Source organism: Salmo salar, chromosome ssa03 (genome assembly GCF_905237065.1).
Source record: "Salmo salar chromosome ssa03, Ssal_v3.1, whole genome shotgun sequence".
NCBI lineage: Eukaryota > Metazoa > Chordata > Actinopteri > Salmoniformes > Salmonidae > Salmo > Salmo salar.
In genome coordinates, this window is record NC_059444.1 from 72940378 (window position 1) to 72964072 (window position 23695).

The following is a 23695-nucleotide window of genomic DNA, read 5'->3' on the forward strand; positions in this document are numbered from 1 at the left end:
ATGGCAAGGGCCTGGACCTGTGGAGGATGGTGGGAGGAGTTATAGCAGGACGGGCTCATTGTAATGTCTGGAATGGGTTAAATGGAACGGTATCAAACACATCTAACATATGGAAACCACGTTTGACTCCATTTATTCCATTCCAGACATTACAATGAACTTGTCCTCCTATAGCTACTCCCACCAGCCTCCTCTGGCCTGGACATACACTTGCACACACCCACACAGACACACAACCACACAGACACCCACACAGACAGTGGTTTTTTTTATGATGACAGTGTGGCAGCAGGTGTAGGTGTAGATTATTGAGGGGAGACAGCAGAGGGCCCAAGTGCCCACATGGGATCTGTGCCAGAGAAGAGACAGGCACTAATGACCAACTGGGGTGTGTGTTCCGAACAACACTTGTCTCAGTTTCTAAGGAGAATAGATGCTTTTCCATATACGTACAGTTGAAGTTGGAAGTTTACATACACCTTAGACAAATACATTTAAACTCAGTTGTTCACAATTCCAGACATTTAATCCTAGTAAAAATACCCTGTTTTAGGTCAGTAGGATCACCACTTTATTTTAAGAATGTGAAGTATCAGAATAATAGTAGAGAGAACTATTTATTTGAGCTTTTATTTATTTCATCACATTCCCAGTGGGTCAGAAGTTTACATACACTCAATTAGTATTTGGTAGCATTGCCTTTAAATTGTTTAACTTGGGTCAAATGTTTCAGGTAGCCTTCCACAAGTTTCCCACAATAAGTTGGGTGAATTTTGGCCCATTCCTCCTGACAGAGCTGGTGTAACTGAGTCAGGTTTGTAGGCCTCCTTGCTCGCACACGCTTTTTCAGTTCTGCTCACAAATTTTCTATAGGATTGAGGTCAGGGCTTTTTGATGGCCACTCCAATACCTTGACTTTGTTGTCCTTAAGCCATTTTTCCACAACTTTGGAAGTATGCTTGGGGTCATTGTCCATTTGGAAGACCCATTTGCGACCAAGCTTTAACTTCCTGACTGATGTCTTGAGATGTTGCTTCAATATATCCACCAAATTTTCCTACCTCATGATGCCAGCTATTTTGTGAAGTGCACCAGTCACTCCTGCACTAAAGCGCCCCCACAACATGATGCTGCCACCCCCGTGCTTCACGGTTGGGATGGTGTTCTTCAGCTTGCAAGCCTCCCCCTTTTTCCTCCAAACATAACGATGGTCATTATGGCCAAACAGTTCTATTTTTGTTTCATCAGACAAGAGGACATTTCTCCAAAAAGTACGATCTTTGTCCCCATGTGCAGTTGCAAACCGTAGTCTGGCTTTTTTATGGCGGATTTGGAGCAGTGGCTTCTTCCTTGCTGAGCGGCCTTTCAGGTTATGTCGACATAAGACTCGTTTTACTGTGGATATAAATACTTTTGTACCTGTTTCCTCCAGCATCTTCACAAGGTCCTTTGCTGTTGTTCTGGGATTGACTTGCACTTTTCGCACCAAAGTATGTTCATCTCTAGGAGACAGAACGCGTCTCCTTCCTGAGTGGTATGACAGCTGCATGGTCCCATGGTGTTTATACTTGGGTACTATTGTTTGTACAGATGAACGTGGTACCTTCAGACGTTTGGAAATTGCTCCCAAGGATGAGCCAGACTTGTGGAGGTCTACAATATTTTTTTCTGAGGTCTTGGCTGATTTCTTTTTATTTTCCTATGATGTCAAGCAAAGAGGCACTGAGTTTGAAGGTATGCCTTGAAATACATCCACAGGTACACCTCCAATTGACTCAAATTATGTCAATTAGCCTAACAGAAGCTTCTAAAGCCATAACATAATTTTCTGGAATTTTCCAAGCTGCCCCGGAACAAGGCACTTAACCCACTGTTCCTAAGCCGTCATTGTAAATAAGAATTTGTTCTTAACTGACTTGCCTAGTTAAATAAAAATAAAATAGTAATTTCAGATCCTTGTGGTCATTTTTCAAAACCCTAGACTCAAAACTCAAAACAGTCATCACTTGTAACACAGGCTGTCCAATGTTCAAAACATTGCATTGTGGATTCATATCTTTAAAGAAACCTTGTACTTGCAGAGTCATTGGTTCAAACAACGAATTGTTCAGTATGCGTAAATGGCTGTAAGGGAGTCAGGCGCAGGAGAGCAGATATTGGGTACCAAACAGAGCCTTTTATTAGGCGAACCAAAAACACACGGCACAACGAACACGAAATACAACACGGTTTGACATAACCCAGCGCAACCAGCCTAACGTGCACATACATGAAACAATAAACAATCCCACACAAAGACATGGGGGGGAACAGAGGGTTAAATACACAACAAGTGATTGAGGGGATTGAAACCAGGTGTGAGGAAAACAAGACAAAACAAATGGAAAATGAAAAGTGGATCGATGATGGCTAGAAGACCGGCGATGCCGAGCGCCGCCCGAACAAGGAGAGGACCCGACTTCGGCGGAAGTCGTGACACTAATTTATCATGAAATACCATAGGAACATTCATTTAGATCACCCACACACAAGATACCAATAGTTTCACTGTGTAGTTGTTTGTACAATCATTAAATATTGTAGTACAAAATATGTGATACATGTTTCATTATGGTACTACACATAAATACATCACTGTAAAAGGACTAGTAGAGAGAATACTACAGACACAGTGGAATCATTGAACAAAACTTGACATTTATTGATGAAGTACAATAAAATCACAACATAGGTTCCTTTGAATCAAAGCAAAAATAATTAGCTATACTTTTTTTTAAAACTACAGTAAAACGTCAACTGCAGTGTTCCTCACCTGGCTTACTGTAAAAAGAAAAACAAAGGATTAATTACTGTACTTCTATATTTCCATCAACCCTGTCTTGTGGATTTGGCCACAGGTTCTCATCCACATCACAATGGATGTTTTCATTAGCCAAACATCTTGGGAAGAATCTTCGGGCATGGCAAATCCAGGCCTGACACTGGTCTGCCGTGATGACATTGCATGCGTCATCCATGGCCTGGGGAAGGGTGGCTTGTTCGTGAGGGCCCCTATCATATACCTTCCACCCCCATGTGGAGAAAGATTCCTCAATCAGGTTAAGGAAAGGAGAGTAAGTGTTAAGTACAGGGTGGTAAATTGTGGATGGGCCTGAAACCATGCTTGCACCATTTGAGCATGGTGGAACCTGACATTATCCCACACAATGACATAGGTCACGCCATCAGCTCTACAGACCTGATTTAGCTCATCAAGGAAGGTTACAAGGAGAGCTGCATTATATGATCCAATACGAGGTCTGCGTCCCACCACACCATCTTCCGATATAGCCGCACACATGGTGATGTTGGCCCCACGTTGTCCAGGTACTTGGATGGTTGCCCACTGGCCAATAAAATTCTGACCTCTCCTCCTTGTCTTGGCCAGGTTGAAGCCTGCCTCATCCAAAAAGAGGAATTTGTGATGGTTTTCATCAGCATCCAGCTCCATTATCCTCTAAAAATACATTTTGGAAAGAGAATTACTGATTACAATGATGTAGAATTTTTGGGGAATTTTTCACAACAGGCATCTTGAAACTGAACATGCCTGAACATACTCAGTCCTCAGTTGCTTCACTCTGTCTGCATTTCTTTCAAAAGGCACATGGTATAGCTGTTTTAGAGACACCTGGTGCCTTTTCAGCATTCGTGCAATAGTCTGCAAACTTATGGCTTCCACATTGTTGAACATGTCGTCATTGTCCAAGATGTGCTGCCGAATTTCTGTAAGACGAATATAATTTCTGTCCCGAACCAAATTGACCACAGCCCGTTCTTTTTGGTCAGTCAGAATTTTGCCTCTGCCTCCCCTATTTGGCCTAGTCTCAATTCTGCAGGGAAAATGACAGTAAGAACACATTTAGTCACATCACCTACTCTGTGGTACACATTGGCATGCAGTATACAGTCATTTGACAATTGAGAGTAGCCTAATGTTTAGTGCATGCTGAAGACTTACCGGTTCTCATTGTGGAAAGTTCTGATGATTGAGGCCACGGTTCTGAGGTCTTCTGAGGTTTGGTTGAATCATTCTAGCTGCCTCAGTCATTGTCATGCCATGATTTACAACATGGTCTACAACTATTGCTCGGATTTCATTGGACACTCTCTGCTGTTGCTGCCGCTGTCTTGGCCCGTTCCCCCACACCTCTCAAACGAAGCCCACGACCACCTCTCAGAAGGGGTGCTTGTCCCCTGCCATTCCTTTGACCACCACGTCTTCCTCCTCCCACTGCTTGACCTCTATTGTGACCTGGATCACCTGCCGGCTCCATGTTATCGCTATGTTGTTGTAGGTGGATACCACTCATTTCACTATATACTCGTACCACAATGTGAAATCAATCATCAGTAACGAGTAGGCAGTATTGGAAAATAAATGACAAGGGCCTGCATACATACACTCACCAGCCAATAGCCTGCTCCTTCGAACAGCGAATCATGTGGCTGCCTGCAACTCTATATATAGAGTATAGAGAGCTTTAGTCGTTGTTCGACCAAACATTAGAACGGACAAGGTGCCACACATGGTGGTTCCAGCATCTCAGAAACAGCTGCCCTCCTGGGATTTTTACGCACTACAGTCTCTAGAGTTTACAGAGAATGATGCGATAAACAAAACACATTCAGTGAGCGGCAGTTCTGTGGGCAAAAACACCTTGTTAATGAGAGACGTCAGAGGAGAATTTCCAGACTCATTCAAGCTAACAGAAAGGCCACAAATACTCAAATAACAGCTGTTTAAAACAGGGGTGTGCAGAAGGGCATCTCTTAACGTACAACACCGTGAATAATTCAGGCTGTTGTGGAGGCAAAAGGGGATCCTACCCAGTACTAGATAGGTGTACCTAATAAAGTGAGTATACAGTGATGTCAAATCTGAAAACACGGTCTGGAAAAGTGGTACATGGGACCATAGAAACAGTGTCTGATAAAGAATGATTATGAAATATTTTGTCCATAGATAATGTAGTCCAATTGGTTCATGTTCCACGGTAATTGGTGTCAATGGATCTCGTTATCCTGAAACTTTCATGATCTAAACATGGAATATTGTTTGTCAGTTTCCATAAAGCTATGCATTAAGAGTAATGCAACAGTTACTTATCATTTTGATCAGTTGTATCAATTGATAGTTAGATAATTGTAATGAAATGAATAGACAGTCATCTCAGATGTAATGTGTGAATTGCATTTTGAAATGGTAATACTTTGATGTTAAGTTGTGTCATTTTGAACAGGAGATTTTAGTTCAATGAACAAATGATCTTAGCTTTATGTGTATTGTATCCAAGCAATTGGAAAAAGTGTTAGAGTTTTGAAAAATGTTCATTTTGATCATCGGTTGTGAGTTTTGTGTCTAGAGTTGTGAAAAATGACATTAAGGTTCTGAAATTAGTGCCAAGGTGATTGTAAAAAACTGTAATATGAATCATCCCAACATTGATCGGCCTAAAGTTCGTTACTGTATGACCTGTTGATTACGTCCTCTTGATAACGATCGGTCGAGTTGTCAATAACCATCAACAAAGATATATTTAGTGTTTGATGGGTTGATTACACATATTTTGCAAATGTTATCAGAGGTGCAGCGAAATGCTTATGTTTCTGGCTTAAACAGTGCAGTAATACCTAACAATATAAAACAATACACACAAATCCCAAAAATAAAATAAAATAAATTAACAAATATCAGAATGAGCAATGTCAGAGTCCATTATGGATTTAATGGTGTGTTTATAGACAGTATGGGCAGGATATGAATAGAAAAGGTGTGTACAGCAGTAGTTATATAGGATGAGCCTTTACTATAATACAGTATATACATATGAAATGGGTTCAGTGACAGTGTACATAGGGCAGCAGTCTCAAAGGTGCAGGGTAGTAACAGTGATTAAGGTTCAGGGCAGGGCAGGGTACTGGGCGGAGGCCGGCTAGTGGTGACTATTAAACAGTCAGATGGTCTGGAGTTGGATGCGTTAATTGACTTGGTGTGTGTGTGTTTGTGTCTTGTGTCTGTGTCTGTGTCTGTGTCTGTAGTGTGCCTGTGTGTCCAGAGTGTTCATATGTATTGCTGCATTACTTTAAATGTAGTACCACCGATCATTTTCACTGTCACTGACATGTCTCTCTGTCGTCTCCTGTAGCTCTGATGTATGCCAGTATCTTTGGTAACGTGTGTGTGTGTGTGTGTGTGTGTGTGTGTGTGTGTGTGTGTGTGTGTGTGTGTGTGTGTGTGTGTGTGTGTGTGTGTGTGTGTGTGTGTGTGTGGGTGTGTGTGTGTGTGTGTGTGTGGCTGAGTTTACACAGGCAGCCCAATTCTGATATTTTTTTTCACTAATTGGTCAGATCAGCTCTGAAAAACCTCTGATGTGAAAAGATCTGATGTGATTGGTCAAAAGAGCAATTAGTGGAAAAAATATCAGAATTGGGCTGCCTGTGTAAATGTAGCCTTAGTGTGTCAAAAGTCACTGCAGTTGTTTATGGTGTCTACTAGAGAATCAAAGAGACAGAGAGAGTTGCTTTAGGGTGGTGGTGTTTGGTGGAGGGGTTGACGTGCTTGTTCTGTGTTTTGTCTCAATGGGCTTGATGAAATGAGGGCTAAAATTAACCAACAAGCACACATGCCTTCCCATGACCCTTTGGTGACAGGGCCGAGTAGTGCAGGAATGTGTAGTGAAGAGGGGAGAGGACAAGGGGGCTGAGAGGAGAAGGGTGCTGGCTGTAACATAGAGATAGGGCATGTGTATGATGCTCACACATCTAGCATCTCATTACCAGCATTAGTTCTCTGTGCACCTTTACATAATAAGAGCTGAGTACTGCAGTAGTGATTGATGAGAAAGAGTGCTTGATGTTCTGCGCTGATACAAACAAATGCATTAGGGAGCTCATTATGGATTCTGTTAGTGTAGAGAGCTAACAAACACACTAGTGTCTAAAAGTGTCAGGGAAAGAAGACGGCAGCATACTCATCATCCTCATTAGAATGATTATTTGAGTACAAATGATGGGTCATTTTAGACATCCTCTCTCATGGAGTGAAGAGGTCTGTATTGCCAGGAGCCCTGTGAGTGCATAAGCCGTGGGTGGATTGTACAGGGTTGTGTGATGTTTGGGGTCACCAAGCCATGGGTGGGGTGTACAGGGTTGTGTGATGTTTGGGGTCAACAAGGGGACTTATGTAGAGTGGAGGATTTTGAGAAGCACACTCTTTAGATAACTTAATTGTCACCCCTTTCTCTTCATAGTTCTACAGTACGTATGGCTGCTGAGGAGAAAAAGCTCTTCAATAGTGACCAGTCCTTACCCCCACCTCTGAAAGATTGGCTGGAAAAGTTGCAGTGGGCCAGACGTCAGGGCCCACACCCTGGTGGAGTGAGTGTTTTATCTAGCCAGAATTCCTTCAGCTCGAGGCCACCTCCATCCCAGACCTGAGACACGCCAGTCCACTGACAAGAACCAGGCTAAATAGACACATCAAATCAAATCAAATGTTATTTGTCACATGCGTCAAATACAACTGGTGTAGACCTTACAGTGAAATGCTGACTTACAAGCCCTTAACCAACAATGCAGTTTTAAGAAAAGTAAGTGTTAAGTAAAAAATTGATTAATAAAAAATAAAAGTAACAAATAATTAAAGAGCAGCAGTAAAATAATATTAGTGAGGCTAAAAACAGGGGTTCTGGTACACAGTCAATGTGCGGGGACAGCGGTTAGTCCAGGTAATTGAGGTAATATGTACATGTAGGTAAAGTTAAAGTGTCTATGCATTGATAATAAACAGAGTAGCAGCAGCGTAAAGGGGGGGGGGCAATGCAAATTGTCTGGGTAACCATTTGATTAGCTGTTCAGGAGTCTTATGGCTTGGGGTAGAAGCTGTTAAGAACCCTTTTGGAACTTGACTTGGCGCTCCGGTACCGCTTGCTGTGCGGTAGCAGAGAGAACATTCTATGACTAGGGTGACTGTAGTCTTTGGCAATTTGACACTGCCTGGTATAGAGGTCCTGGATGGCAGGAAGCTTGGCCCCAGTGATGTACTGGGCCGCACGCACTACCCTCTGTAGTGCCTTGCAGTCGGAGGCCGAGCAGTTGCCATACCAGGCAGTGATGCAACCAGTCAGGATGCTCTCGATAGTGCAGCTGTAGAACATTTTGAGGATCTGAGGACCCATGCCAAATCTTTTCAGTCTGCTAAGGGGGAATAGGCATTGTCGTGCCCTCTTCACGACTGTCTTGGTGTGTTTGGACCATGATAGTTTGTTGGTGAAGTGGACACCAAGGAACTTGAAGCTTTCAACCTGCTCCACTACAGTACTGTACTGCACACACACACAAACACACATACACATGTGCACATACACACCAGTGGCGGCTTCTGAGATAAGCTGCGTGAGGACGGCCTCATTGAAATGGCTGGAACGGTATAAATGGGACAGTATCAAACACATAAAACATATGGAAAGCACATGTTTGACTCCGTTCCATTTTTCCATTCCAGCCATTACAATGAACCTGCCCTCCTATAGCTCCTCCCTCCAGCCTCCACTGATACACACACCAACACACAGAAATACATTAGCTGTACGGTGAGTAAAGGATGGCCTCTGCGTGACTGGGACTCCTATAGACCTGCACCCCACATACCTACACGCATGTTTCCTCCTTCAACTCCTTTCTGGCTGTTTGTCAGAAGGGACCCAGAGAACAGTCTATATGATGAGAGCACTTATATAATCTCTCTTTGAGTCATTGTCCTTACAGGAAGACTTCTAGATTCTGGGCAGGGAGTGAAGTGAAGGGTCCTTGAGGGCTGAACGTGTGGATAGGTTGTTAGATCATTCAACACAGTGTTACAGTCTGACCCCGTCTGTGAGAGAATATACCGTCTATGTGCTTCTGTAGGGGCCTGGGCAGAGCACTGACAATGACACTGACAAGTGACGATGACAGTACTGTAAATCTAGGCTTTGGTGCCGAACCCTCCCACCTCAATTCCCCTCGCCACTGGACAACAACCAACGTAGTGATGATGATGAACATTGACCCCTCCTGTCAATCTCAGCGGTCAGCCATGCCAGTCATCATCTCTCCCACATACCTCTAATGTGGAACCTGATACAGAGATCGGCTGTCAGACTCAGTTATACTCATTCACCGCAGACAGATAGCGCAAACAGGAGCCTACATATGGATGGATGATTATCATTATGATAAATGACGCATGTTGATTATGAGTATGTGGGTTTTATTGATTATGATCAATCAACAAGTGCCCAACTGTCCTCCTGAAATCTGGCGCCCCACACGACGAGTTTCTAACGTGGTGTACGCACATCAACAACTTGGAGGTGCTGGGTATATAAAATAAAGTCATCAGTGAGCTGGTACTGTATCTATCTTTATTTCATGAGCTCACACAATCATACAACGGTACACATTCAATCCAAGCAACAGCTTGTGTTGGACTAAACAAAGCAAATAAAAACGGTCATTCACAAAAGACTCATTCAGACACAAATACTAATCAAACAAAATGGCTTTATTGTTGTTAGCGGGTTGTCATAATGTTGGTCAAATCTAAGGTTATATTCACATCTTGTAGGTTTTTCTTAGACCTACTGCAGTGTGGTTCAGCTGTGGCTATTGTAAGATGCAGACAAAAATAGTATCTAGAGCTGACGGGTGGAGACACGAAGGCAAAGCAGAGGGAAGGGAGATGTGAAAGAAAGGCAGGCATGTTAGAAGATGGTTACGGTTGGTGTTTAGTGAAGAATGAAAAGCAGTCTGTAGGCACCATCTGTACTGAATGGTAGGTGACAGGGGTGTCAGTTTGTTTATGTCAGCAGGGGTTCTAAGCAGATGGAGAGAGCTGGGATTAACAGTTAGTGTTGTGACAGCCACCCGCCAACCCTCCTCCTCTCCTCCTCTCCTCCAACCCCCTCCTCTCCTCCTCTCCTCCTCTCCTCCTCTCCTCCTCTCCTCCAACCCCCCTCCTCTCCTCCACCCTCCAAGCCCCCCCAGGGCTTCTTGCAGAGGGCTGTCATCAGGGAGACACCATGTAACCCCACCCGCTCCACCACCACCAAGCTATCTCAGCAACACCCTCTTTTGTGTCTCTCTACAATCACTGACACTCCAGAGATGGGGCTGGGGGAGGAACAGGGGATTTCAGAGGTAAGGGTCTCGTCAATACTCCCTGTCTCACCTCCATCCTGTCCCTCTCACCCCTGTTCCCAGGCACTGTTCTAGTGTTAAAATATGATGTTGCAATGAAACAGTGGAACCAGAGACAGTGCATCCAGAGAGAGAGAGAGAGGGGGAGGAGTGTATGACAGAGGGATGAAATAGATAGGATGTTTGGCCCTAGAGGAGAGTTACATCAGCTTCTTTCTTTTCACCAACAGTTCTGCCAAAAGCACTGTCATACACACGTCATCTTCCTTGTCTGAGACCCGTCCTGTCCACTGCTAACCCCAGCAACTGTACTTTCCTCTTGACTTCTCACATCCACTCAAACCACACAACTTCAGCATGACCCCTGCCACTAGCTGAATAACAATCACTACATTTCAAGGCCTCCTCTCTGGCTACTATCCAAACACAATGAGAACATGTCCCACTCTGATCTGTCACTATTATGAGCTGAACAAAAAATACATTTCCAAGCATTAAGTCTGTTAATCACAAAGGGTAGTAGTCCAAGACCCTTCCTTCTAAGGTGCATGGCCACACTTCCCAGCACTAAAGCCTATCTCCAGTTACAGCAATACAAAAATAATACTTTTTGGCAAAAATGCTAACAAGGATGCAATGAGGGATTTTGTTTTGTTTCAACAAAATGCAGCTCCTAAGTATTTAATGATGTAGCATGGTCTGGGGGTGATGATGAAGAGGAGAGGAAGGGGATGGTGAGGTGGTTGCAACTGGGGGGACTTTGAGGTTTGGGGAAGAGGGAGGTGCCTGGTCAGGAAAGGGTGTTATTATCATGCAAGGCCTCTAAGCGTTACTGGGGAGTGGGGACAGTATGACAGACATATAGCTAGCACCATCTGTGTCCTTTAAGGACTGTCAGGAATCTCCTTCCTCTCAGCCGTAGACTCCTTAATGATCTGAAACACAGAGAGCAGGGAACAGGGCATGTTGGGTTGTAGATGCAGCAGTAGCGAGGGACTGTCTATAAGTGATCTGAAAGCTTGTGAAATTGCATGTATTGAATAATACAATGTAGCATGCTGCCCTCTGGAGGAGTTAAGCAGGAAGCGAGCACATTCACACATCTGATATGGGAATAAATCCCCCATGGATTCATTCAGTGATCTATGGTGTTCTACATACCTCCCCGTCTCTAGTCTCCACAGTCCGCACTATGATGCTCCTCTTGACATGGGTCTCTGGAGAGAACTTAGTGTCCATACTGCTCTCTATACTCAGGGAGAGGGTGAGAGAGACCTTTAGCTTTCAGATGCCCATGAGAGCCGAATCCTAACTTGAGATTTATGCATCAGCACATCATTCATATGGCTGGGGTAAATTATTAAATGCCAGGATAGACTATGCTAATATGTCTGGGTCGGGATACCCTTACTCACCTCTGAACTGCAGGTTGGAGAAGCTCTGCATTGGAACAGTGATCCTGAGGAAGAGGAAGAGAGACTATCAGTAATTACCAGCCACCACCTATTGTCTCCTCCCGAACCAGCTCATTAGATCCACATTATTTTTCCCACTTTATTCCCTCCAACCCCCTCTCTCTCCATCCCTCCTCCCTCCTCTCTTCCTACCTTCTACCCTCCTTCCTCTCCACCGTTATCTCCTCACCTGCTCTCCTCTCCCTCCAGCAGCTTCCTGTAGGTAGCGATCTCTATGTCCAGGGCCAGTTTGACGTTGAGCAGGTCCTGATACTCCTGCAGGTGTCTGGCCATCCCCTCCTTCAGAGTCTGGATCTCCTCCTCCAGATGACCCACCGTATCCTGGTAACCAGCCGTCTCCACGGAGAAACGGTCCTCCATCTCACGCAGCTGCTGCTCCAGGGACTCGTTCTGCAGGAGAGGAGGAAGAGAGGGAGAAGGAAAGGAAGGGGGTTAGAGCTTTGGAAAGAGATGAAAGAGTAGAGGTGGTTCAGTTAGAGAGGGGAGTCATGGAACTCATGGTCTTCTCATGTCTCATTGTTGACACAGCACACTCTGCTCTGATTGGACAACTCACTGTTCCACGGAGTGCCTCCACGTCACAGGTCATGGCCTGGAGTTGCCGGCGGTACTCGTTGCCCTCCTGTTTGGCCAATCGCAAGGCGTCTGCGTTCCGAGTAGCTGCGTCGGTCAAGTCGGCAAACTGTGCATAACAACAAAAGGAGAGACAGGACAGTTTAAAAGTCTGCATCTTATAGTGTGTTGTCAATGTGTGCATTGTGCAACACCTGGCTGTATGCATGTTAATCTGTATGGTAGTGTGTCTGCCTGTGCTTGTACAGTAATGTGTGTACATGTATGTGCAATAGCCCAAGCTTTCTGATATGACCTTGGAGCGGTACCACTCCTCCGTCTCCTGAATGTTCGAGGAGGCCACAGACTCATACTGGACCCGGATGTCCCTCAGAGCAGCGGTCAGGTCTGGCTTGGACACGTCCACATCCACATGGACCTGCTGGGCCATCAGCTGCTCCTGCAGCTCACGCAGCTCCTATAGAGAACCAACCACAGGCTTACAGGTTAAAGGTCACCTCTTTCACTCTCTGAATATTCACTATTTACTTTAGAGATGGAAACAGAGGTTGGTCAGTAAGGACCATAGAGACGAGGGGAAGCTGAAGCTCACCTCCTCATGGATCTTCTTGAGGAAGGCAATCTCATCCTGCAGCGCGTCTATCTTCCTCTCCAACTGGACACGGTTCAGAGACGCCTCATCCACGTCCTACACACAGAGAATCCTTAGGTCAATGTCACATGTATATTCCTCATATAAAAACACGGGCTGTGAAGATCACATGCAAAGAGGGACATGGGCAATAATAGTGAAATTGATACAAATTATGAGAGAAATGACCTCACCTGTCTAAAGGCGTTCAAGTTGCTTTCTGCATCCTGTCTAAGAACCATCTCATCTTGCAGTCTGATTGAAAGGGAAACAGAGAGTGAGGAAAAATAGAAAACAGACAGATAAAAGGAGAGGCAGTGTTAGAGTGCACACTAAGTCCTCTCATTGGTCACGCAAAGAGGATCCATGCACCTCAGATAAAACATTGTTTCAACCTATTCTCTATTGATACAAAGTCAATGAATCCCGGTCATGATCCCACCAAATGACCCAATATATATGATCATGTTTTCCATCCAGAAAAGTGAAGGGATCTGTAACGCCCTGGCCATAGAGAGGGGTTTTTTGTTCTTTATTTTGGTTAGGCCAGGGTGTTACATTGGGTGGGCGTTCTATGTTCTTTTTCTAGGTTTTTTGTATTTCTTTGTTTTGGGCCGTGTGTGGCTCCCAATCAGGCACAGCTGTAGTTCGTTGTTGTTGATTGGGAGTCACACATAAGGAGCATGTTTTTCCTTTGGGTTTTGTGGGTAATTGTTTCTGTTAGTGTTTGCACCTGACAGGACTGTTGGCTGTCAGTTTTCTTGTTTTTTGTATAGTGTTCACGTTGTTCTATTAAAACACTAATGATGAACACATCCTCCGCTGCGTATTGGTCCATCCACCTTTTTTGACGATGACTTCTCTGTTTCATCTGACGACGAAGACAGCTGTTACAGAATTACCCACCAACCACGGACCAAGCAGCGGAGGAAGGAGAAGCGCCAGGAGAGGAGCGTTCAGGATTCGTGGACTTGGGAGGAAATCCTGGATGGGAAAGGACCATGGGCTCAAGCTGGGGATTATCGCCGCCCGCAGTGGGAGATCGAGGCGGCGAGAGCTGAGAGGCGCTGGTACGAGGCAAGGGAGCGTGACAGACACGAGAGGCAGCCCCAAAACATTTTTTGGGGGGGGCACACGGGGAGATTGGCGGAGTCAGGCGGTACTGTGGTCAGGCGGTACCTGGTCCGTCCTGTGCCTCCTCCTAGGACCAGGCCTCCAGTGGGTCTCCCCATCCTGGTCCGTCCTGTGCCTCCTCCTAGGACCAGGCCACCAGTGGGTCTCCCCATCCTGGTCCGTCCTGTGCCACCTCCCAGGACTAGGCCTCCAGTGGGTCTCACCAGTCCGGAGCCGCCAGAGCTGCCCGCCAGTCCGGAGCCGCCAGAGCTGCCCGCCAGTCCGGAGCCGCCAGAGCTGCCCGCCAGTCCGGAGCCGCCAGAGCTGCCCGCCAGTCCGGAGCCGCCAGAGCTGCCCGCCAGTCCGGAGCCGCCAGAGCTACCCGCCAGTCCGGAGCCACCAGAGCTGCCCGCCAGTCCGGAGCCACCAGAGCTGCCCGCCAGTCCGGAGCCGCCAGAGCCGCCCGCCAGTCAAGGCCCGCCAGAGCCGACCGCCTGTCCGGAGCCGCCAGAGCCGCCCGCCCGCCCGCCCGCCTGTCCAGAGCCGCCCGCCTGTCCGGAGCCGTCAGAGCTGCCCGCCTGTCCAGAGCAGTCAGAGCCGCCCGGTGAGTCCTGTGCCTACGCCTAGGGCCAGGCCTCTAACATGTCTCCTCAGCCTGGTGAATCCTGGGTCAGTGCCGCCGGAGCCGCCAGGGACGCCCGCCAGCCAGGCGCAGCCATCGCCGCCCGCCAGCTGGGCGCAACCAGGGTCACCTGCCAGCCGGGCGCAGCCATCGCCGCCCACCAGCCGGGCGCAACCATCACCGCCCGCCAGCCGGGCGCAACCAGGGTCGCCCGCCAGCCAGGCGCAACCATCACCGCCAGCCGGGTGCAACCAGGGTCGCCCGCCAGCCAGGCGCAACCATCACCGCCCGCCAGCCGGGCGCAACCATGGTCACCTGCCAGCCGGGCGCAGCCATCGCCGCCCACCAGCCGGGCGCAACCATCACCGCCAGCCGGGTGCAACCAGGGTCGCCCGCCAGCCAGGCGCAACCATCACCGCCCGCCAGCCGGGCGCAACCATGGTCACCTGCCAGCCGGGCGCAGCCATCGCCGCCCACCAGCCGGGCGCAACCATCACCTCCCGCCAGCCGGGCACAACCAGGGTCGCCCGCCAGCCGGGCGCAGCCATCGCCGCCCGCCAGCTGGGCGCAGCCATCGCCGCCTGCCAGCCGGGCGCAGCCATCGCCGCCCGCCAGCCGGGCGCAACCATCACCTCCCGCCAGCCGGGCGCAACCAGGGTCACCCACCAGACCTTCGGTGCAGCCAGGTGCGCCACCTAAGAGGGCGACGCCAAGGGTGGAGCAGAGGCCACGTCCCGCACCTGAGCCGCCGCCGTAAGAAGGCCCACCCGGACCCTCCCCTTCAGTGTCAGGTTTTCCGGCCGGAGTCCGCACCTTGGGGGGGGGGTACTGTAACGCCCTGGCCATAGAGAGGCGTTTTTTGTTCTTTATTTTGGTTAGGCCAGAGTGTTACATTGGGTGGGCGTTCTATGTTCTTTTTCTAGGTTTTTTGTATTTCTTTGTTTTGGGCCGTGTGTGGCTCCCAATCAGGCACAGCTGAAGTTCGTTGTTGTTGATTGGGAGTCACACATAAGGAGCATGTTTTTCCTTTGGGTTTTGTGGGTAATTGTTTCTGTTAGTGTTTGCACCTGACAGGACTGTTGGCTGTCAGTTTTCTTGTTTTTTGTATAGTGTTCACGTTGTTCTATTAAAACACTAATGATGAACACATCCTCCCCTGCATATTGGTCCACCTTTTCTGACGATGACTTCTCTGTTTCATCTGACGACAAAGACAGCCGTTACAGGATCATGATTAGGATATGATTAAATGTGTCTATGTATGAATATTCTTTTATACATAATGACATGAATAAACTGATGATAAGGACTGTGAGTACCACTTGTCTTCCATGCTGCAGTAGCAGAGTTTGCAGTAGGTGGGCTGAGCTCAGCTGAATGGAGAGCTTACATATCATTAGCCATTCACTTCTATACATCAGCCTGCCATCAGCCTTTCCCATGGAGGCGGAGTTTACGGATTCAGAATGGAGCCAAAAAACACACACACACACGCACAAACAAGCACACGAACACGCACAAACAAGCACGCACACATGAACACGCACGCACACACACACACACACACTTCCAAACTCCATCTGCCACTATCTGCCCCACACTGAAACACACATGCTCACACACGCTCAAACTCAGATCTGTATTTATTCAGACTGATGAATTGGTGTTAGAGAGTAGAGTTGGGAAACCGGCAGGAAACACTAACTGACCTCTAACCTTGTCAACCTTCACCATCGATACTCATGCTGAGCTCTTAGAGGTGAAAAGCAGCTGTGTGATAATGTTTTTTTTATATTGCTTTGGTGCTATTTTCACACAAATGTGGTGAATTTTCAAAACTCTTAGTACAAACTAACATTTGTTAGTTATATTCAAAACCTTTTATTGTGCACTCATTTAATTTGGAGACATCTTTCACCAAACAACCATAGATCCTAAATATAAGCTTACTTTGAAATTGATTAAATCACCAAAATACAATATAATGATATCTTCTCAATTAAGTTGTTTTAACAACCAGTGTCACGTCCTGACCATAGAAAGCTTTTATTTTCTATGGTAGAGTAGGTCAGGGCGTGACAGGGGTTTTTGTCTAGTTAAATTTTCTATGTTGTGTGGTTCTAGTTTCTGTATTTCTATGTTTTTGTTGGGATGATCTCCAATTAGAGGCAGCTGGTCATCGTTGTCTCTAATTGGGGATCATATTTAAGTTATTGTTTTTCCCACTAGGGTTTGTGGGAGATTATTTTGAGTTAGTGTACGTTTCACCTCTTCGTCACGGTTTGTTTTGTTTATTAGTTTATTTGTATGTCTTGCATAGTTTCACAGTTAAAGTAAAATGTGGAACGATACACACACTGCGCCTTTGTCTCCTTCATCATGCGACAAACGTGACAACCAGTTAATTACAAATTGCCCTTTGAATGTAATTTTCTACAGTACTGTAAATTACAGTACATTACACTGTTTTCACATTAGGCAATACACTTGCACTACCCATCAAAATTGACTGAAAATTACATTTCCATAATTTCTATCCCATGTGTGATCAAACGTATGATCATTAAAGATATCTTTCATAATCATTGATGTAAAAATAAATGGATTATTCAGATATAATTACAACATAGGTGTACTGTAACCAAATGAAAGAAATGAAAGAAACATAATGTTTAGCAGGCATTAGCTTGCATCAAGCCTGTCTTGAGCACTGTTTCAGTTTTAAATACTCAATATTTAGAAAAAAACGGACGATTTTAGTTAAGGTTGGGAATGTCAATACAATCAAACTAGCAAGGGCAGTTTTAATTATCTAAAGTTGTGCTGTTGCTACTGCCTGTAAACACACAGTCCAGTTCGAAGTGAATGATGGCAGGCCCGTGTGGCAAATGGCATATTTACTTATAGGCCTACTGTAACTCTGATTGGCTATGGCGCACCGGCCTGGACAAGACAGATGGTTTTTCATTTTTTTATTTACTGCAGTGTCTATTAATTGTCCAAATGCACTGCCGCTTTCCCACTCTATATTGATACAGAATTTTTACAAATGCCTTACTATACGTCATTCCCAAACATTCTATGAATTTATGAAAACGTGAAAATTACCTTATCTAAATGCTCGCTTGTCCGATTTTTAAAAACATTTGTCATATTCTTCCATATGAACAGATGTCAGTTCCACCTTAAGGAAGAACAGGTCTACGCAAAGTATAGTGTCATTGTTTTCAGGGAGGTATGCCCATGACGATAGGAGGGACAGGAGGCAGACTCAGGCCAAGGGCAGGGCAGCCACCTGAAATGCCATACAAAGGCAAAGAGCAGTCTACGCAAACAGTGAATCTGAGAAAAATGGCTTTATAGTATTTTTTTACTCTCCAGCCAAATATGTTGTAGGTAGATAAGTGATAATGCACTGACAAATTATCTTATTATAACCATGACCACTTACCTGACCTATGACCCCTAAAATGCTGATACTGCACTCTGCCTTTGTATGACAAACAACTATATGGGTAATGCAAAAGAAAAGTACAGTATCTACAATCTAAATGTGTTTATCCAACTTTTTGACTGTCTCATGGTGTGTGTGTGAGGGTATGTTATGATCGGGATGGCCTGAACTCAGAGCCCGATAGAATACCAAGGCAAACTGCAGGAACTTCACTTAGTAACTTCACTTACTGCTGTTTGCATTGGTTCTTACGTGGATATTGTAGTTACTGCACATTTGAAACTCAATTTTCTTTGAAAACGGAAGATAATTGAACCAGGAGACTACAAAGCCTGATTTCTGTCTTAACTCAATTTGACCAAATGTGTAGTGCTGCTGTTTTCAATTGTATGACAGAGAACATCTCTAATCTTGTCAATATCAGATTATAAATGTTTTGCAGTGAAGTAAAATCAAATCAAAGTGTATTGGTTGCGTACACAGATGTACAGATGTTATTGCAGGTGCACTAGTACTGGAACCCATTGTGTCATTTCTCTTTTTCTCTCTGCATTGTAGGGAAGGGACCATAAGTAAGCATTTCACTGTTCATCTACACCTGTTGTTTAAGAAGTGACAAATACAATTTTATTTTATTTTATTTGTGCAGTGAAATGCTTATAAAATGCTTATAAATGCTTCATCATCATAATAGTGCATTATATTTATACTTTACAAACATACTTTTTCATCATTTAGTTCTCTAAAACTGCAGTAGAAAATAAATCTAAAATCTATAGGTTAACCAAACGGTTAAGTGATTATCAATTAAGAGCAGTCGGTTAATAGTAAAATGTAATTTTATTAAAATGAGAAGACAATCATAGAAAAAGTAAAGTGAGCATTGCATTGTGAAAAGCAATTACTTTAAACGAACATGTATTGCACTGTGAATGTGAAACATGTATTTCCAGATGAAACACTAATTAAGTTTGGGAAAAAAGTGACTGTATGATTTGATGTTGTACTCACTCAATTGAGTTGAGAAATGACTACCTTTCTGATGATGTGGTTTGAGTTCTGTACTAAGTGTTGTGAAAAACTACCACATACTGAACCAAGGCAATTGAAAAGATCTGTATTCAGAGAGCAGTGACACTCACACACACGTCTCTGATCCATAGTATACACAGGCTCAGAAACCATTACACACTTAGATGTTCCCTTTGTCCTTTGCAACAACAAAAAAACATCCTCTGAAAACATAAGCTATAACCTCATAACTATAAACTATGCCACTTAAGCAATAAACCAATAAACATAACTAAGAAGCGTGCATTTTACGAATGAGTATTAAGGGGGAGCAGGCAACAACAGAACATCTGCCTGGCTCCCTGGTCTCTTTGTGGAAATCAGCTCTAATGTGTTTCCTCCATTCCTCCACACTCATTGAATGGCTGTAGGGGTCTGGTCAGGATCAAGTTTAGAAAGACGGACACCCATTGAGTAGAGGTCGACCGATTAATCGGAATGGCCGATTAATTACGGCCGATTTGAAGTTTTCATAACAATCGGCAATAGGTATTTTTGGACACCGATTAGCCGATTTTTTTTATTTTATTTTTATTTATTTGTAAAAAAAAAATAAAAAAATACACCTTTATTTAACTAGGCAAGTCAGTTAAGAACACATTCTTATTTTCAATGACGGCCAAGTACGGTGGGTTAACTGCCTTGTTCAGGGGCAGAACGACAGATTTTTACCTTGTCAGCTCGGGGATTCAATCTTGCAACCTTACGGTTAACTAGTCCAACGCTCTAACCACCTGCTTTACATTGCACTCCACGAGGAGCCTGCCTGTTACGCGAATGCAGTAAGAAGCCAAGGTAAGTTGCTAGCTAGCATTAAACTTATCTTATAAAAAACAATCAATCAATCAATCAATCAATCAATCATAATCACTAGTTAACTACACATGGTTGATGATATTACTAGTTTATCTAGCCTGTCCTGCGTTGCATATAATCGATGCGGTGCGCATTCGCGAAAAAGGCCTGTCATTGCTCCAACGTGTACCTAACCATAAACATCAATGTCTTTCTTAAAATCAATACACAAGTATATATTTTTAAACCTGCATATTTAGTTAATATTGCCTGCTAACATGAATTTCTTTTAACTAGGAAAAATGTGTCACCTCTTGCAACAGAGTCAGGGTATATGCAGCAGTTTGGGCCGCCTGGCTCGTTGCGAACTGTGTGAATACTTTTTCTTCCTAACAAAGACAGCCAACTTCGCCAAACGGGGGATGATTTAACAAAAGCTCATTTGCGAAAACAGCACAATCGTTGCACGACTTTACCTAACCATAAACATCAATGTCTTTCTTAAAATCAATACACAGAAGTATATATTTTAAACCTGCATATTTAGCTAAAAGAAATCCAGGTTAGCAGGCAATATTAACCAGGTGAAATTGTGTCACTTCTCTTGCGTTCATTGCACACAGAGTCAGGGTTTATGCAACAGTTTGGGCCGCCTGACTCGTTGCGAACTAATTTGCCAGAATTGTACGTAATTATGACATAACATTGAAGGTTGTGCAAAGTAACAGGAATATTTAGACTTAGGGATGCCACCTGTTAGATAAAATACGGAACGGTTCCGTATTTCACTGATAGAATAAACGTTTTGTTTTCGAGATGATAGTTTCCGGATTCGACCATATTAATGACCTAAGGCTCGTATTTCTGTGTGTTTATTATATTATAATTAAGTCTATGATTTGATATTTGATAGAGCAGTCTGACTGAGCGGTGGTAGGCACCAGCAGGCTCGTAAGCATTCATTCAAACAGCACTTTTGTGCGTTTTGCCAGCAGCTGTTCGCAATGCTTCAAGCATTGCGCTGTTTATCAACTCCCGAGATTAGGCTGGTGTAACCGATGTGAAATGGCTAGCTAGTTAGCGGGGTGCGCGCTAATAGTGTTTCAAACGTCACTCGCTCTGAGACTTGGAGTAGTTGTTCCCCTTGCTCTGCATGGGTAACGCTGCTTCGAGGGTGGCTGTTGTCGATGTGTTCCTGGTTCGAGCCCAGGTAGGAGCGAGGAGAGGGACGGAAGCTATACTGTTACACTGGCAATACTAAAGTGCATATAAGAACATCCAATAGTCAAAGGTATATGAAATACAAATGGTATAGAGAGAAATAGTCCTATAATAACCTCAACCTAAAACTTCTTACCTGGGAATATTGAAGACTCATGTTAAAAGGAACCACCAGTTTTCATATGTTCTCATGTTCTGAGCAAGGAACTTAAACATTAGCTTTCTTACATGGCACATATTGCACTTTTACTTCCTTCTCCAACACTTTGTTTTTGCATTATTTAAACCAAATTGAACATGTTTCATTATTTATTTGAGGCTAAATTGATTTTATTGATGTATTATATTAAGTTAAAATAAGTGTTCATTCAGTATTGCTGTAATTGTCATTATTACAAATAATAGTTTTTTTTTTTTAAATCGGGCGATTAATCGGAATAGCTTTTTTTTGGTCCTCCAATAATTGGTATCAGTATCGGCGTTGAAAAATCATAATCGGTTGACCTCTACCATTGAGTAAAGCCTTCTCAGAGCACAGTGTTTTCAATAACTAACAAGCCAAAGCATCTACTGAGCAATTTTATCATGTAACACGATATCCAGTTATACTGAATTGTGTTATGTCAACTATCCACTTGTTGGTTTTAGACTGTAGCAAAGATTCCAATTCAAAATGAACATATTGACCAAAACACATGCCAAACACTAGGAACCCACTAAATCAAATTCCGAATAAACTTTTAAGTGGACAGAATGTTGAAGCAATTAGAACTCCACAATATCAATTGGAACTCCAAAATACTAAAACAAAGTAGACTGATCAATGCCCAATTGTAGTGATGGAAATGAGACTGCCTCATGCTCACCTCTGTTTGAGCGTGGCCATGTCAGCAGCCATATTGTCCCTCTCTATCTCCAGCCGGGCCTTCCCAGCGCTGAGTCCGTCCACCTGCCTGCGCAGCTCCCTCAGCTCCTCCTGGAAGATGTCCCCCAGACGGCTGGGCTCCTTCCCTCTCAGTTGGTTCAGCTCCGTCACCAGCACCGTGTTCTGCTGCTCCAGGAAGCGCACCTTCTCTATAAAGCTGGCGAAGCGGTCGTTAAGACCCATCATCTCCACCTTCTCGTTGGTGCGCGTCTCCCGGTACTGGGCCTTGAGGAGTGAGTCAGCCGAGAAGTCCAGCCGGTTCCCAGGGGTCCCCAGGAGCATGGCCCCTCCAGCCGACCCCAGGGAGAGACGGGAAATGGTGCTGGAGTGGGTCAGGTGGCGGGGGCTCCCATGGAGGGAGAAGCGGCTGGAGGAGAGACTGCTGAGCCGCACGCCCCCACCCACGCTGCCGGCCCCCTGGGGCCCGAAACGCTTCCTGTAAGACGACAGGACTCTCTGACTCTCCATGGCTGGAATGAAACCCTGTCAGGGCACACACATGCCTTTTATAGGGATAGACATCCCCCATCCTGAGAGAGAGTACACAGGGAGGGGCAAAAGGGACGGGCCGGGCCGGTCACTGAATAGGACACAGAGAGGGACAGACAGAAAGAGAAAGAGAGAGAGAGAGAGAGAGAGAGAGGAGGGTGGTTTATGTGACACTCAAAAGCTGTGTGCCAGGGATTGTTTGTGCTCGTCCACTCAGCTACAAATGTCTCCTGGCCTTTCTCTCTCTCCCTCTCTCGTCCTTGTTTGAATAGGATTTGGTGCGACAGAGCTTGGCTACCAAATCAAAGCTGCCTCCCACACATGCTCAGTCACACAGACACAGATGGGGACAGAGTGTGATTGAAAGGGAAGAAAAGAAGCAGGGAGGTGAAGGAATGAGATCTCTTTTCCTCCATTCCTGTTAGTTGGTGACTAATAGGGTCAGAAAAAGAGAGGGACAGAGAAAAATGGGACAGAGAGAGGGTCAGATAGTAGCTGTGTTCTTGTGTGGCACTCTGTCTCGCTTGGCGTCCAAAATATCCCACTAAGCCCTCCAGATTTATTGGTATTACTCTGATTGGCCCGCGCCACTCTGTGTGTGACAGCAGCACCGTCTAGGAGGATCTCGCACCCCATCCCTGTTCCTCTGCTCCTCTTCAGTCTTCTCCTTGTCTGAGTCAAAATGGGAATGAGTACAATTACATAACGCCGCAAGAAAAGAGCAAGTTAGTTAAGGTTGCCTCTCTTTCTTGTCTTATCTAGGTACATCAAATAGAAGTCAAGAACAGTTAATCAATTATTGAATATCTACATTGACCACAGTATCTCCAAACTATTGTGAGCTACTGAAGACAAAAGTAGGAGAGTAAACAGAGGGGAGTAGAAACAAAATAACATTATAATAGCAAAATGGCATTATTAGATTAACTCTTATTCAACAGCTGACCCGCTTATCAGAATGCCAAAATCATACTGGAAAATGTTTTATAATCATTGTCCTTGTAGTCATGGATACATAATAAATGGCAGTGTACTAACAGTCAACAAGTGACACCATTACAGTGTGCTAGCCGATTGGAGAAGCTTTGGGGCCACAGGGCTGAAC

At 44.9% G+C, this 23695-nt stretch overlaps 1 protein-coding gene across 1 annotated transcript; it reads right to left on the reverse strand.

Annotated features, from left to right (window-relative positions):
• Positions 1–9565: 9565 nt before the first annotated feature.
• On the reverse strand, positions 9566–22587 carry LOC106601521 (glial fibrillary acidic protein). Its single transcript, XM_014193763.2, has 9 exons — positions 22043–22587; positions 13095–13155; positions 12862–12957; positions 12565–12726; positions 12253–12378; positions 11866–12086; positions 11637–11680; positions 11383–11468; positions 9566–11156 (listed from the first exon to the last, which is right to left on the reverse strand). The coding sequence occupies exons 1-9, from the start codon at positions 22567–22569 to the stop codon at positions 11106–11108; spliced, it is 1374 nt and encodes a 457-aa protein (XP_014049238.1). The 5' UTR covers positions 22570–22587; the 3' UTR covers positions 9566–11105.
• Positions 22588–23695: the final 1108 nt, after the last annotated feature.